The sequence below is a fragment of the Syngnathus leptorhynchus genome, chromosome 1 (assembly GCF_054491065.1).
Source record: "Syngnathus leptorhynchus isolate UIUO chromosome 1, UIUO_Slep, whole genome shotgun sequence".
Classification (NCBI taxonomy): Eukaryota; Metazoa; Chordata; class Actinopteri; order Syngnathiformes; family Syngnathidae; genus Syngnathus; species Syngnathus leptorhynchus.
The window spans coordinates 25578535-25593006 of NC_141195.1; the positions used below are offsets into that span (position 1 = coordinate 25578535).

The window sequence follows — 14472 nt, forward strand, 5'->3', positions numbered from 1 at the left end:
GGAGTGAGCTGCGGGAAAAGTTCCTCAAAACAAAAAAGATGAAATTGTTTGCTTTAGCGGGCCCAGTCATAATGATAATGCAACTCGATCATATTTTCCTTACGTCTCATTATATATTCAGTGTTTATAATCACATCTCAAGTCTGCAGTCATCAGATATGAAAAGACTCAACACCAACCAGGTGTTTTCTCCCCCCCCCATCCCTCCTCAAACACTGAAAACACAACACCCCACCCTCTACCCTGCCGATGCCTTAAAATAGCTGACGCGCATCCATAATGCACCAGCAGCAGGACTCTGCTGCCCTCAGAGGCTTTAAATGGGACAGACTGACATGTGCACTCCATGCTTGGCTGCAGTTCCCAAAACAGAAGCCATTTTCTGTTTAACTTTCAAACCTCCATTCATTCATGTTTTATTCACATTTACTGCTCATGTGGAATTGGAATGGATGCCTTGCTCCTTCTTTTCTGGTTGCACCCCCCCACCCCATCACACTGTTTCCTTGCAACCCGTCCTATAAATTATGAATCTTTGCTGGCTGGTGAGTTTCACAACTGGCACAGTCATCTTTTCTATTTGTATGCATTTATTGATTTTGGTTTATTTGGCTTGACACTTGAACCTATGGAGTACAATAGCACTTTAGCTGAGCAAGGGTGGAGCTGTTTATAGCACACGATGCGGATTAGGAGCCGGCATACGTGGAAAAAGACAGATGATTTGTTTTCTTCAAATGGTTAAATTCCTCATCCATGCAATGACTTGTAGACAGACGCACTGCACACAAGCAATCGGTAGTGCTGTTGAAACTATTTCCGCATCGGTGAAAGCCAGCCAATCAAAAGGCAGCTGTGATGTCATTTTTAGTCGACAGCCGTTGTCAAAATGGCCGCCCCGGGAGATTGATGAAAACGAGCTCATTTTTCTGCTCAATTCAAATTTCACAAATACAATGTGAACCAGAATGCCATGTTTAGACAAGTGTGGGCACATACAGCTTATTATTTGAATGAAAATTGTTGACTTGATTTCTACTTTAAGTTACTGTTTTGTTGGTACTGTAAACGCTACGTAAACTGTAAACGTTGCCGGCATCACTGTTTGTAACAAACTAAATACAATTAAATAAAAAAGAAACAACACAGAATCGGCTCCAGAAATATTGTTAGTCGAAAGCTGATGTTTGCTCTTTAATCGTGTTACTTTTGTCAGGTAGGAGAGAGGCGGCCGAGGACGAGATGCAGAAGGCTTGCTGACGTCACAGCAGTCGAGGGAGGGCGGGGCTGCAGGGCTGCCAAGTCCACCAGAAAGAAAGAACGAACGGTGCACTCCAGTGTTGCTCCGAAGAGAGAGCGCACCATGACCGCCTAGCGGAGCCGGAGCCCGAGCCGGAGCCCGAGCCGGAGCCAGAGCCAGAGCCAGAGCCGGAGCCAGAGCGAGAGATGCTCTCCCACCTCCTCCCACGGAGTAAGTACTGTGATGCTTTCGCTTCCGTGTCTGCTGCATTGGATGATGTGGGAAAAACATTCGTGGATTGAAACTTTCACGGGCTGAAGGAAGGAAGGAAGGAAGGAAGGAAGGAAGGAAGGAAGGAAGGAAGGAAGGAAGGAAGGAAGGAAGGAAGGAAGGAAGGAAGGAAGGAAGGGACGCCTTTGGTCGTCAGCATAAGGCATTCCGTGGCATCGTGTGAAGATGTCCGATATTCGTAGTTGCTTGAGGGAAAACGAGTGCATCTGGGACCGCGAGGGCTCAATTAAATAGTGCATGAGACGGAGCACTAAAAGCCCGCCTGTCTGTCCCGTGAGGCAGGCGCAAAGTGCTTGCTTGCTTTGTGTGCGTGCCCGCCCGCGTGCATCAATGCGCGATGCCTTGATTAAAGTTGATGAACCAGCAATGTTGGCATTGTTAACCATTCCGATTCCTGCCTGAAAACAGCGCTTCTGCTTATCTTCCAATGTTGGGTGGTTCCGAGCAATTTGCTGTCAACTCAGTGCAAATGTTCCAAGCCAGCACTTGAGATGCTTTCACGTTAAATGCTAGGTTATGCGCTTGCTTATGTAGGGCGCCATTACGTATTGATAAGTCTGACATTCCCTCCGTCAATTAGGCCCAACTCAAACCCAGAGCCGGCCGGAATGGGGTCAGCGAAAGTTGCAAACACGTGCAATTTGGGAAGGATGCTGCAGTGGGCAAAGCTGAATGTGAGCAGCTCCATGTGGACTAGTTAGTTAGGGTTGATGTACACCACTTTGGGCTGTCAGGCACAGGAGGAAAGCGCAAAAACAAATGCAATAGAAAAGCAATTGGTGTCCTATGACAAAAACTCTATATGTCTCGTTGACAGCAAATAGACAACAAAAAATGGTTCATAAACAGCGATTTGATAGTGATGGCAGCAGTTGCCACTTGGTCAATCTTAGGAGGTCGGCTGCTTGCAAAGTAGATCTTGGGCAGCCTCGGTAAGGATGAATTGTGAAGATCTTAGGCTTGCTCGCTGTTTCAAGCATCAGCGTCCTTATTGCATCAGTAGCGTTGGACTTTGCAGATGGCTAATGCAAGATGGCAGCGCAGCGCAGCCCGGCCAGGCCAGGCCAGGCCGTACCATGTGGGCTTGTTGTTCGTGGTGGCAAACAAAGGTGCTCTCGCAATGACTTGAAAGTACACTGACCCTCCGCTTATCACAACATCACACATTATTATTATTATCTTTTTTTTTTATACAGTAAAAACGTTTGCAGTACCGTTAGAGTAATAGCATGTATTGTTGCATGCTCAATTTGCTTTGTGAAGATATATAATAGTTGATGCTAATCTCTGTTAGCGTGCCTCCGACATTTCACATGATCTGTTAGCATTAAGATATAAGATTCAAGAAGAATTTATTGGCCATGTTTGAGCGTGCCAAACAAGGAATTTGACTTGGTTACATCACAGTCTCTGTTCAACATTTAGGTGACTAACAACACTCAGAACAGCTAGTTAAGCTAGTTGTTGTGTAATTCTCTTTCATTGGACATAATAATAATAATCATTGTTAAAATAATAATAATAATAATAATACATTTAGATGGGTTAAAAGCCGGCTGGCGAGGTAAACCCATTTTAAAAAGTTTTTTTTTTTAATATTCTCCCTCTTTTTGCATATTGTCACCAATGTCCATACATTGTGATCGGCGGGGGTTAGACGCTACGTCCGTATTGGCTGCAGGATCACCCCGAGGTAACATTAGAGCAAGAACAGGGTGGAGCTACTCGGGACAGGATGAAGCTTCTCCGCTTGTGCAATTCTCCTATTGATCCACTCAACCCGACCGACTCTGGTTGCATCGTCAGGGGATGCGATGATCCACCTCTGCCCGGAATGCTGCCTCAGCTTCCCCTGTGCGCAGAGGGCGAGGTGGCTTTTTTTTCCTCCTCACTTCACTTCTGCAATAGAAAATCATTTTAGAATCCCTTCTGTCACGAGTAATTGAATGAGAATGATTTCAAGATCCAAATATCTGGATATGGACTCGGACTGCGCCTTCACCTCTCGCTGCCTTACTTGGGTATTTCCGTCAGTGTGTTTTTTGGGGCCTCTTGTGACAAGTGCTAAAAAAAGACACCCGCATGACAGTAGCGGCAGGATAAAACAAGACTGCGCAATGTAATATTCAACTGTTTTTTCTTGTTTTCTTGTTTGTGTCTACTGTACGGGAAGCCGGCTCTCATTTAGATGGACTAAGTCAAGATAGCTGTGTCAAATTTGCTTTGCTCTTTTCTTCGGGCAATTCATCAATCAGAAGTTGATGGCAGAAAAACGAGAGGAATGCGAAGAGTAGAGACGAACGACGCTGAGTTATAATTAGATTGAGTGAAGAATAAAACAAAAGCAAATTGTGCTAATCTCCTCACATTTGGCTGCCATCTTCTCTTCCTCCTCTTGTCATCATTTCCTTTCCTTAGTTTAACATTGGATGAAGCAGCAAATGAGCATTTGGTGATGTTATTTTCTCCTCGTTTCTCTTCTCTTTCGCCTAGTTGTCTTTATTCTCTGGCCAATTGTTCACTCGCTTGGCGGCATTGCCCCCCCAAGTCCTGCTTCATCTTCAGCCCTAATGATGAAAATAGTCACCCCGGCCTGTATTGGCCGCTCCAAAGAATGTGTGTGTGTGTGTGTGTGTGTGTGTGTGTGTGTGTGTGTGTGTGTGTGTGCCCCCGCTGGTTCCCTTTTTATTTAAAAAACATGTCAGAATAAAGCCCTTAAGACATGCTTTGCTAAAAGCCGGGATGGAGTGCACTTCATTCTTCGCCAAGGAACCTTAAATGAGGCAGATGAGATGGTGCACACCAAAGTAGCACCGTCAGTGCCCCGGGCCTGCGTACAAGGCGCTTATGGAGGGAGGCCTTGGAGAAAGCTGAAAGATGTTTTTCTTTCAGTGCTACATGCAGGGAAATGGAAGGATACAATGACATTCCGTACCTTTTTATTTACTCAACAAACAAAAGGAAGTCATCGTGCAGTGGTACCTTGAGATTACGAGTGTGATTTTCTTCCGTCGATTTTTCTCCTTGTACTTGCGAGTGCTAGCTTGAGATATGAGCATTTCAATTGGTGTTACACAATGAACAGCTCTTTGGCAAACACCGAACGTCAAAAAAGAGGTTTCGGGATATTTCATGTCACTACCAGTAGAGGAGAAAGACAATTCCGCATTGTAAAGCCAACAAAAAACGGCAATAATGGATATCTTTGCCTTGGAAAAGCCCACTTGGCTTCATGCTAGCAAACCATTCATATGCTAACAGTTAGCATTGATAGTTTTTATATCAGCACTCACAGGCCAAAGTCTCCCGTGACAACATTTGTTGAACATGATCAGCAAATGGCAATAAAATGAGTGCGAATTGCGTTTTACGCCAAAAGTAAAAAGATGAACACAACAGCCTGACCGCAGCATCATCCAAAAAAACCAAATGCTTTTTGAAAGAGTCATTGCCATTCCAGAGAGATTGACAAAATGTCTTCTAAGCTCAGCCTCATTGTCACTTTTTCTCTCTTCATCTTCTCGCAGCTTATGCCCAATTGTGCATCACTAACGGCAGACCGATGATCTTCAGTCAGTCTTCAAATGGAAATGTGACTTTTCAATTGCTGTTCAAGGGTGAAATGACCAAACCAAGTCAATCCTTAATCAGCTTCCTAGTTTGAAAAAAAAACTTTTCTGTCTGCAATTTGCCAAATTGCGCCGTGGCACTAATGCCTCCGTCGCTCCGCTCATGACTTAGTTTCCGGGCTGAACCGACATCCACCATAGAAAGAAATGAATCGACCTTCCTGAACGAGCGATTGGCCGCTCCTCATAGTAGCGAGCGACGTTGCGATGCCGCAAAGGCAGATGCTGGAGATTGGGGTGGAGCCCATGCCGAGCGAGCGGCCGCTGCATCGCTCGTGACTGGAGGCAAAGCGGCAATGACAGCTGTGAAGCACTTAGGCTGATGCTGCCCCCCCCCCCTCACCGCAAGCACAGGGGAGGTGGGGGGCAGTCATGTCTGACTCCAGCGCGACAGGACTCATCTTAAACAAGGTAGGTCGTCTTTGTTGCCACGCTCCGCAAGGCGGACTCTCGGTCGGTCACGAATCCCCCTTCCCCTGCCGCCGCTTCTATATATAGACCGAGTCGCAACAAAGTTGCACGTTTTTCCGTGGCACTGCTTGGAAAGCAGACCTTCCGTGTTGTTTTGAGCAGGGCAGGGCAGGGCAAGGCAAGGCAAGGCAGGGTTAAGGCAGGGCAGGGCAAGGCAGGGCAGGAAAGGGCAGGGCAGGGCACTTGAATGGCTTGAAAGATGATTTCAGCCTTCTTTTGGACTGCTCTAATTTGAATTCATGAGGCGTCAGTGGAAAAAATGTGATGAAATGTAAACTGCTTTGAAGTTCTTCTATTTGAGGGGAGTTCATTGTTGAGCTTTTGCAAAGCAACATATTGGAACCCTAATTCCTTTTGATTGTAATTTAATAGCCATTAACAGTCAGCGTTTTGTCTTCAGTAAACTAGACCCCCTACAGTGAGTACTAAAAATACCCCAAATGGACCCTGGACTTATTTTTAGGACTTTTGCACATGAAGAGAAATTCACTTTTGCGTGTACCGATACCAGACAGACATCAGTATAGGTATCAGCCTTATTTCAAGCATTTGTGTCACTTACACTATTCGAAAGCAGCCATTTTTTCTTTTTAGGCCGATTCCTATACTAGTCGACCCTCGGATTCCGACCTGTCCCTGGAGGACGATCAGGAGGCGCCTCGGCGTGAAGCCGAGCGCCAGGCTCAGCTGCAGCTGGAGAGAGCCAAGGTGAGATCACCACGGTACTTGTCCTTATGATTGACGACGCTCGGTTGATGTACTTTTTTTTGTTTTTTTTTGGGGGGGAAAGTCGAAACCAGTGGCCTTTGCGGTAAAAACCAATGTTAGTTATTGTGGGGCCCTGGATGAAGATTGTCCGGTCCAAGGCGCAGCCATTAATTTTGAAACCAAAGACTTTCTGCACATCAAAGAGGTGAGAGGGCATCTATCTCTCTGTCGTGACGCAAAGGCCGCTCACTCCAAGTGACTAAGTCTGATTTTCTGCGCTCCAGAAATACAACAATGACTGGTGGATCGGTCGGCTGGTGAAGGAGGGCGCCGACATCACGTTCATCCCCAGCCCCGTCAAATTGGAGGCCATCAGGATCAAACAGGAGCAGAAGGCAGCGGCCAGGTCAGAGGTCACACAGGCAAATGGAATTGCAGAGTCATAGTTGTAGCTGAAGTGCATTCTGGGGATTGTGACGATCGTGCCTTCGCTCAATGAATGTTGAGAAACATTGCTCGGAGCCTGGGATATTAAAACACGGCACGAGATGGAGATGGAGGCAAGTGTCGCTGCTCGTCTCATCCAAGTTAGTTTAGTTGCAGACAAAAACGAAGGCCTTTGGCCCACTCTTCCCAAGCGTGTACTTTGAATGCGGCTCGCGTCACAGTTGACAAAGTCGACGTCATCGGCCTGCTGTCATTGCCCCAAAGCCACATTTCCACAACACCTTTTAATGACGGCCCGCCTCCTTGTGGTATCGCGTCCAAATTGCCGCCTGAGGGGGATTCATTGGCCGCATTTTGTGGCTCTGCAGGAAAGGAGGCAACGCGTCATCCGGGGGCTGGAGATCCACGCCGCCGTCTGCAGGTACGTAGAGCGCCCAAAGCCGAGCCGTAGCGGGACGGGAAATTTAATGAGCCCCCGAAAGCGCTCCATCCACTGTGTCCTTTCCAAACCAGCGTTAGCAAAGCCTTTTGCTTGACCAAATTTCCCCATGCATTGTCTGACGTTTGCTCCTTTTGTTCTGAAAGCCAAACAGAAGCAGAAACAGGTGTGTGAAGTGAAGTGAAGTGAAATGAAATGAAATGTCTTAAGTGGCTGCGCATGGCTTGATGGCATCCGGAGTCATTTGTCTCTGCTCTGGCGTAGACGGAACTTGTGCCCCCGTACGATGTTGTTCCCTCCATGCGGCCGGTGGTGCTGGTGGGGCCTTCGCTGAAAGGCTACGAGGTGAGACACGCAAAGAAGAAGTCAATCATTTCTTCTCTGCGGCCCAACGCGGCGGCGTTCGACACCATTGGGGGCTGCCGTTTTGTGGCTTCCTGAAAATGACATCACAGGTGTCGGGTTCTCAACAACCAATGAGCTGCAACCACCGTGATGTCATTTTCAGTCGACGGCCAAATGGCCGCCACCCTGAAAGGGCTGGTTTTGCTGCTTTCGTTCATATTCCTAACTGGTGTGGATGCGCTTCCAGGTGACAGACATGATGCAGAAAGCCTTGTTTGATTTCCTGAAGCACAGGTTCGACGGCAGGTGGGTACAGAAAAAGAAATGGCCCCTCGTGACCTTCCGGAGCACAATCGGTCAGCTTCTTTGTCTCTCTGGTAGGATCTCCATCACACGGGTGACGGCTGACCTGTCGCTGGCCAAGCGCTCGGTGCTCAACAAGAAGGCCATCATGGAGCGATCCAACACGCGCTCCAGCCTGGGTGAGTGCAGCGACGACATTATCAGCCATCCGTGTCTTTGTCTTCACACAATTCTACTCTCAGCCGAGGTCCAAAGTGAGATCGAGAGAATCTTTGAGCTGGCCAAGTCTCTGCAGCTGGTGGTCTTGGATGCGGACACCATCAATCACCCATCGCAGCTCCTCAAAACCTCTCTGGCCCCCATCGTCGTCTGCGTCAAAGTGTCCTCGCCCAAAGTAGAGCGCAAAGCCACCTCAGAGGCTTCCGCAATCTGCATTTTTGACTAACTCCTCGTGTGGGCTGCACTGTCAGGTTCTGCACAGGCTGATCAAATCTCGAGGGAAGTCGCAGAGCAAACATCTGAACGTCCAGATGATGGCGGGGGACAAGCTGGCTCAGTGTCCGCCTGTATGTCATCTTTTTGCTACTTTTTAGAACCGTCAACAAACGGAGCAAAGTTTCATCGAAGCATTCCTTTTTCCCACCGCCAGGAGATGTTTGACGTGATCCTGGATGAGAACCAACTTGAGGACGCGTGCGAACACCTGGCTGAGTATCTGGACATTTACTGGCGTGCCACCCATCTACCTTGTTCTGCCCCCGTCAACCCGGTCCAGGACCAAAGCGTCGTCACCCCTCCTTCCGCTAACTCCAGTCAACAGGTATGTTGGCAAGAGCACCACCACGTGGCCACGCAAATTGTGACCCGCACAAGAATACTATGTACAACTAGTAGTTGTAGTAGCAGTAACTAACGACCACCATGTTTCCTAGTTCTCTGAGACTCAAGAGTTAATCGAGTGACCACTTGCGGTGAGTCTTCCTCTTCTGCTGCAACATTCCATGGCCAAAACTCACTGACGTTGCCATGTGCTCTCCTCCTGTGGAAGGCAGCCACCACGGCCACGGCAGCGGCGGCGGCGGCGGCGGCGGCGGCGGCTTCAGCTTCTCTCCACCCCGAGTGAGAAGAGGGACAAAAGGCAGAAGCAGCTGGAACGTGCGGAAGTGAGACAAGATACGGTTTGGGGTGAAACAGAGGGAGATCCTGCGATCGCTCACCGCTGCCCTCTAGGGGAAAGTCACTTGCTCTCCATGTCAACTCAGGGTCGCTTTCTCTACACATTCTGATAACCTTCTGCTGCACACAGACACACACTGACAGTTGACACTGGTTAGGGTGAGACACCTGTCTGTCTGTCTGTCTGCCTGTCTGTCTGCCTGCCTGCCTGCCTGCCTGCCTGTGTGGCTGCCTGCCTGCCTGCCTGCCTGTCTGTCTGCCTGCCTGTCTGTCTGCCTGTCTGTCTGTCTGTCTGTCTGTCAGAATGAAGCCCACAACACGTGAAGCTCGACGGGAACACCTCAATTACCACTACTATTACTCCTGCTGCAATCGCCATTCCAACTAATAAGTACAAGCAGTACTAATTAGTAATAAACTACTACTCACTACTACTAACAACTACTATTACTCCTCACTACTAGAAGTAATCCTACTATTTTTACTACAACTGCTACTACTACTGCCATTTAGTACTATCACAAATTGTAATGACTACTACTCAGTAGTACTAGTATACATTACTTTGACTACTGTTAGTCATACTACTGCTTGTAGTAATCGCTGAAGGTGGAGTAGTAGTAATAATAATACTACTGCTACGCCATTTACTACTATCCTCTACTACTAGTAGTACTATCACTACTATTCACTACTACTAATGCTAACTCCAATACTATTACAAAGATTACCTGCTTGTACTGGACTGGGGGGGAAAGAGTTGAATTGACGGAAATAAAATCATCTGGATCAGATGTATTTTTAAAAGTAGACTTTTCCTTCAAATATACCTATGATGATGACTAGTGGATCATAATTGTGGATATTTCTACTCATGCTGCTACTTGTGGTAGTAGTTGTATCCCATTATACTACAAAGTAACAAATCATTTTCTGATCCTGTAAATAACCACTCTATTAGTACTATTTTGGAGTACGGCAGACGCTAAGAGCAGTAACGCACGCACGCACGCACGCATCTATCTCTCTTGTCAACACATGTCGTGGGCTTAAGACGACAAACGCAGGCGAAAGCGTTCCCGGGGCTCCTCACTCACTCACTCACTCACTCACTCACTCACTCACTCACTCACTCACTCACTCACTCACTCCGTCTTCCGTCTGTACTGAGCTGACATTCCAGTCGAACCAAACGCGATTCCTGAAAATGGCACAAATAGTTTCTAGGAGTCGACATGCTAGCGGTGGACACGCTAGCGGTCCACAGCGCGGCGGAATCTTGAATTTTTCCAGTTGCTTGATTTCCTTTCGGTCCGCTGTAGCCTTTTTTTGTATGGTTTCTTTTCTACACTAAATGTAATGTCATGACATATCTTTCTGCACAGCGCCATGCATGTCAAGCACAAGACTGGCAAGGGAAACAAAGCTCCTTGTCGCCATTTGTCACTTTTTATGGATGTACAACTGCCAAGGCCTCACTCGCTCGCTCGCTCGCTCACTGAATTGCATCTTTCCTGACGTCAGTCACATCTGCAACAAGGTCGGAAAAGCAAGTTAAAACAAATCCTTTCGACCAAAGGCCTTTATATTCAGGGTTTGGATGCAAATCACTCAATGACACGTTTCTGTCAACCACCAAAAATGCTTAGTCAGACAAAAAAGTAACAGCAAATCAACATGACCCGAGTAAATAGTAGTCACTTTCAAACTTGGATATCTGATGCTATTTGAAGATTTGTGGCCGATTACAAATGAGTTTTCCTTATGCGCTTGAATGGATTTGGGAGATTTTGTGTGTTGAAATTGGAAATGACTTGGTATGTAGTCTACATCATACCAAAAGACATTTTCTTGTATCATTTGAAGCATAAAAGTGATCAGGATGACAACCTGTCGTGGTATCTTTGAGTCTTCTGGTAGCCAGCCGTATGTGATATGAATGAAGCTAATGCCCAACTTGGTCATTTTGATGACTCGAAATGCATATTTCCAGTGTCAATCATGTGATATTTTCTTTGATTTAGCCTCCTGTCGTGGACCACCCGTCAGCTGGTTCTTCTTGTAAATAATGTAACGCGCATGACATCATTGTATTGCGGTTTAAGCGGAAGGGCTCGGCAGGATCACGTGACTGGATTGTTGTGATTAGGATGATTATCCAACTGCACACAAATTGATAACAGAACGCATGTTTTAGAAAACAGTGGTACTGCCAAGTTGGACCCCGATTAGGTTTTAAAGTGGAACCATTGGATTTTGGTTGCATTTGCCTTTTTTTAAATCTGAAGTGATTTTTTTTCTTTTGTTACATATGTAGGCGAAGGGATGCCAGTTGAAGCTACGCGGCGCGTGAAATCTTGGCGCTCCCGTGACGGTGTGCTTTCGCGCCCCCAGCAAGATGTCGATTCTTAATCATATACAATCAATACAATTCATTAAAAGCGTGCTAGGCATCCTAGCGGAGCTCACGAGACTCAAGCACACAGCTTGTATAGTTCCAAAATGCCAGACAGAGCTGACTCTTTGCTTCCACGAAATTAGGCCTGAGCTGCCGAACGTTTGCGGAGATCCAACTTCGAGGTGCCACTGTAACATCATTCAGTAATATGCTGCTTATCAACTTTTGCACCCAAACATGGTTATGGTTCTCAAACAAACAAAAAGCCCGCAAAAGCACACTTTCTTCTAGGAGGTTCCGTATGCAATACAAAGTCGAGCATTGCCCTGAAACACGGCTGAGACTATCAACCTCCTCAGGTCTATCGTGGAGTATGTTTGCACTACACTGTATTTTTCTTGTCTGCTTTATGATGCAATAAATGCACTAAGTTCGGATCTGCCGTCTCAGGCTTGATAGGCCAGCAATGAAACGTACAGTATTCCATTCTGCAATTACACGGTGTGTCCGCTAGATGGCAGCATATGCTCCATTGAATCGCGGAGTAAGGTTCACCTGTTTTTATTTTGCCACTCAGTAGTTTGGTTTGCTTGTGGTTTTATTCCTTCCATCATGTGCATAAAATGAAAACCAAACAAACACATTCTACATATGACGATATCAATGATACAGTATGCTATTCTAAATAACTAAATACTGTAGTATCATAATAGTTGTAAATGCTATCACATCAAGCTTCTTTCTCCTATTGCCCTTTGAACCCTTTGTATTTAATTTGATCATAAAGTCATTTATCAGGAATGTGATATCCCGGATTGACCATTTGGAGCAGTCCTTGGTCCTTTAGGATGGGGGCGGGGTCTTCCAGCCTGTTTAAGGTGTGTCCCTCTTGATTGAAACGGTCCATTTTGAAGGATCCTGATGGTTTGAATCTGGACTGGACTGGACTTGGCCGAACCTAATCAATGGTAAGTTAGTGAAAAATGCTTGTCTTTAAAAAACATTGCATTTTTTTGTTGCTGATTTATATTGCGTTACTGAGGTTGTGTTGTGGTGATCATAAAATTTGAGTGTTTTTTAATGTCTTCCTTGAGCATCGTTGTTGCCTTGTTTATGGGGTTTGGGGATTTGTTGATGAAAGTTTTTGGGCTTTTTTTCCACTGGCCCATTTTTACGTGCTAAAAATCGCATGCCAGCGTCCCACCGTCGGTCCAGCGGCGATTTGTGGCTCGTCGCCGCTTACGCTCACGGCCGCCCCTCATCTACAAAGCTAAGCCGGGTGGGCTGCGATGCCTCGCCCAGCAGGCTTGGGAGGCCTTCCAGTGGCCGGGCTCCCTTGGTCATCTGCTGGGGGGGAGAATGGCAGAAATACGGGGACAAACTGCAGGAGGTTGCTTCTGTGAAGGATGATAAGAGTGAAGGGATGGAGGAGGACCAGGAGGGGAGCGGCAGAAACCTTTGCTCAGGTGGAGAACTGTGAAGTGATGAGGGAGCTGAGCAAGGTGACCCAACTGCAGGATTAGCAGGAGCGACCATGGGTGAATTGGAACAGTCAAGGTGGTCAAATTCTGTCACGCGTGTGCTCCCGCAAGCGGCCAATCGGAGCAGCGGGGGGGACGAGGCTTCGGCTATCAGGACGCATTGAAGCTGTTGCTCATCTGCGTGCGGCGCAGGGGAGCAGGTGTGCTGCGAGGAGATGCTGGGAGGCGGGCTTACGGCGCCGGGGATCAGCAAGGTGGAGGGCTTGTGAAAAAGCGGTTTGAGAAGTCGGCTCATTTCCTGAAGCTCCTGACTCACTGCGGTTACCTGGCGGGAAAGAGCCTTCATCTGGTGCGGGTGGGCGGAGAGGAAGAAATCAAGAGTTCAAATTCGGGCAGATGGCCAGGAAATCAAGGTTAAGTCTCACCTCGCGTTTTAGCTTTGTGACGGCCTGCATGGTGTCGCCCTCGAGGTGTTCGTCTGTGGATGGATGGATGGATGGATGGATGGATGGATGGATGGATGGATGGCGTGCGCAGGCAGAAAGCCATTAGACGCAATCCCTCCCTTTCAAAAGTCAACGTGCAGTAAGTGTTGCTTCATGTCTTACCTGGGACCGAATCGTGGTCGGGTAAAAAATGTCCCGCGGTATCCGGGGAAAAATCTAACTTTGCATCTGGACTGCTTTGATTGTCTGCTTCGATGCCATCCACAAAGCTGAAACGTGAGCAAAAAGGAGCAATACAGAAAGCGTAAACGGCTGTCATCAAATATCAAGAGCAATTTTAACCTAATGGGCTGGTGACATCATTGTTCAATTTAAATGTCCACACCTTGCTGGTCAGGTCTATGAGAGGGAGACCACAAACGACTACAGGAAGAACCAAAATTCTTGCAATGCTAGCTAGTTTGCTTTGCTAGCTTTCAAGATCATTTGCTAGCCACTTAGCTTGATAGCTAGTCTGGTAATTGGCCATGCAAATTGGGGTTAGTGTCATTCTTTGATATTTATTTGGTCAATAAAGTTCAAGTGGAACTAGCAATGAAACTCTGAAGCCTCTTTTTGAAGAAGGGCTCATTGCTGTGAAAAGATGCATGCTGGAAGAGTCCCACTGAGCCCAAACGACCACACACTCAACAGCCTGCTCGCAGATCAACGATTGGATTCATACCGAGGGCTAAGCTCTGGCTGCGGGCAGCTGAAGCTCACCACGGGAATCTGCGGGCCGGCGGGCCGATCGTGGTCGGCGGCTGGCCTGAAGGGTCTGGGCGGGAGCAGCGGCGAGCGCAGAGGGGAGCGCAGGGGAGAGCGCAGGCCTCGGCCCAGTCTGGCCAGCGGTGGCATCTTGGGGAGAGCTGAGCGGTCCCCCTCCGAGTTGGAGCCTTCCTCCACCTCCTCGATGGAGGCCAGCTTCTTCACCAGCCCTCCGTTGCTCTCGCAGTCGGCCTTAAGTTTGAAATATGAGCAGGGATACGTCATGGAATCCAAACACTTGGATTAAATTGATTCGGTTTTCAGAGTAGGATGGCTTCCCATTCAGTCCTT

At 47.5% G+C, this 14472-nt stretch overlaps 2 protein-coding genes across 2 annotated transcripts in view; one reads left to right on the forward strand and one right to left on the reverse strand.

Moving 5' to 3' along the window:
• Window positions 1-158: 158 nt before the first annotated feature.
• cacnb3b (calcium channel, voltage-dependent, beta 3b) lies at window positions 159-11833 on the forward strand. The gene is made up of 15 exons (XM_085921620.1): window positions 159-182; window positions 1376-1471; window positions 6226-6339; window positions 6422-6544; window positions 6624-6745; window positions 7155-7207; window positions 7372-7391; window positions 7490-7570; window positions 7818-7876; window positions 7952-8052; window positions 8116-8267; window positions 8344-8439; window positions 8523-8693; window positions 8806-8844; window positions 8922-11833. The coding sequence occupies exons 1-14, from the start codon at window positions 159-161 to the stop codon at window positions 8833-8835; spliced, it is 1242 nt and encodes a 413-aa protein (XP_085777746.1). The 3' UTR covers window positions 8836-8844; window positions 8922-11833.
• An 859-nt stretch (window positions 11834-12692) lies between these two features.
• Window positions 12693-14472, reverse strand: part of LOC147063076 (voltage-gated delayed rectifier potassium channel KCNH8-like) — a 9571-nt gene continuing 7791 nt past the window's right edge. Inside the window, exons 12-15 of the mRNA XM_085908998.1 lie at window positions 14099-14373; window positions 13537-13643; window positions 13354-13406; window positions 12693-13274 (exon numbers count right to left, since the gene is read on the reverse strand). Coding sequence (XP_085765124.1) covers window positions 12693-13274; window positions 13354-13406; window positions 13537-13643; window positions 14099-14373 — 1017 coding nt within the window. The remainder of the gene's footprint in view (window positions 13275-13353; window positions 13407-13536; window positions 13644-14098; window positions 14374-14472) is intronic.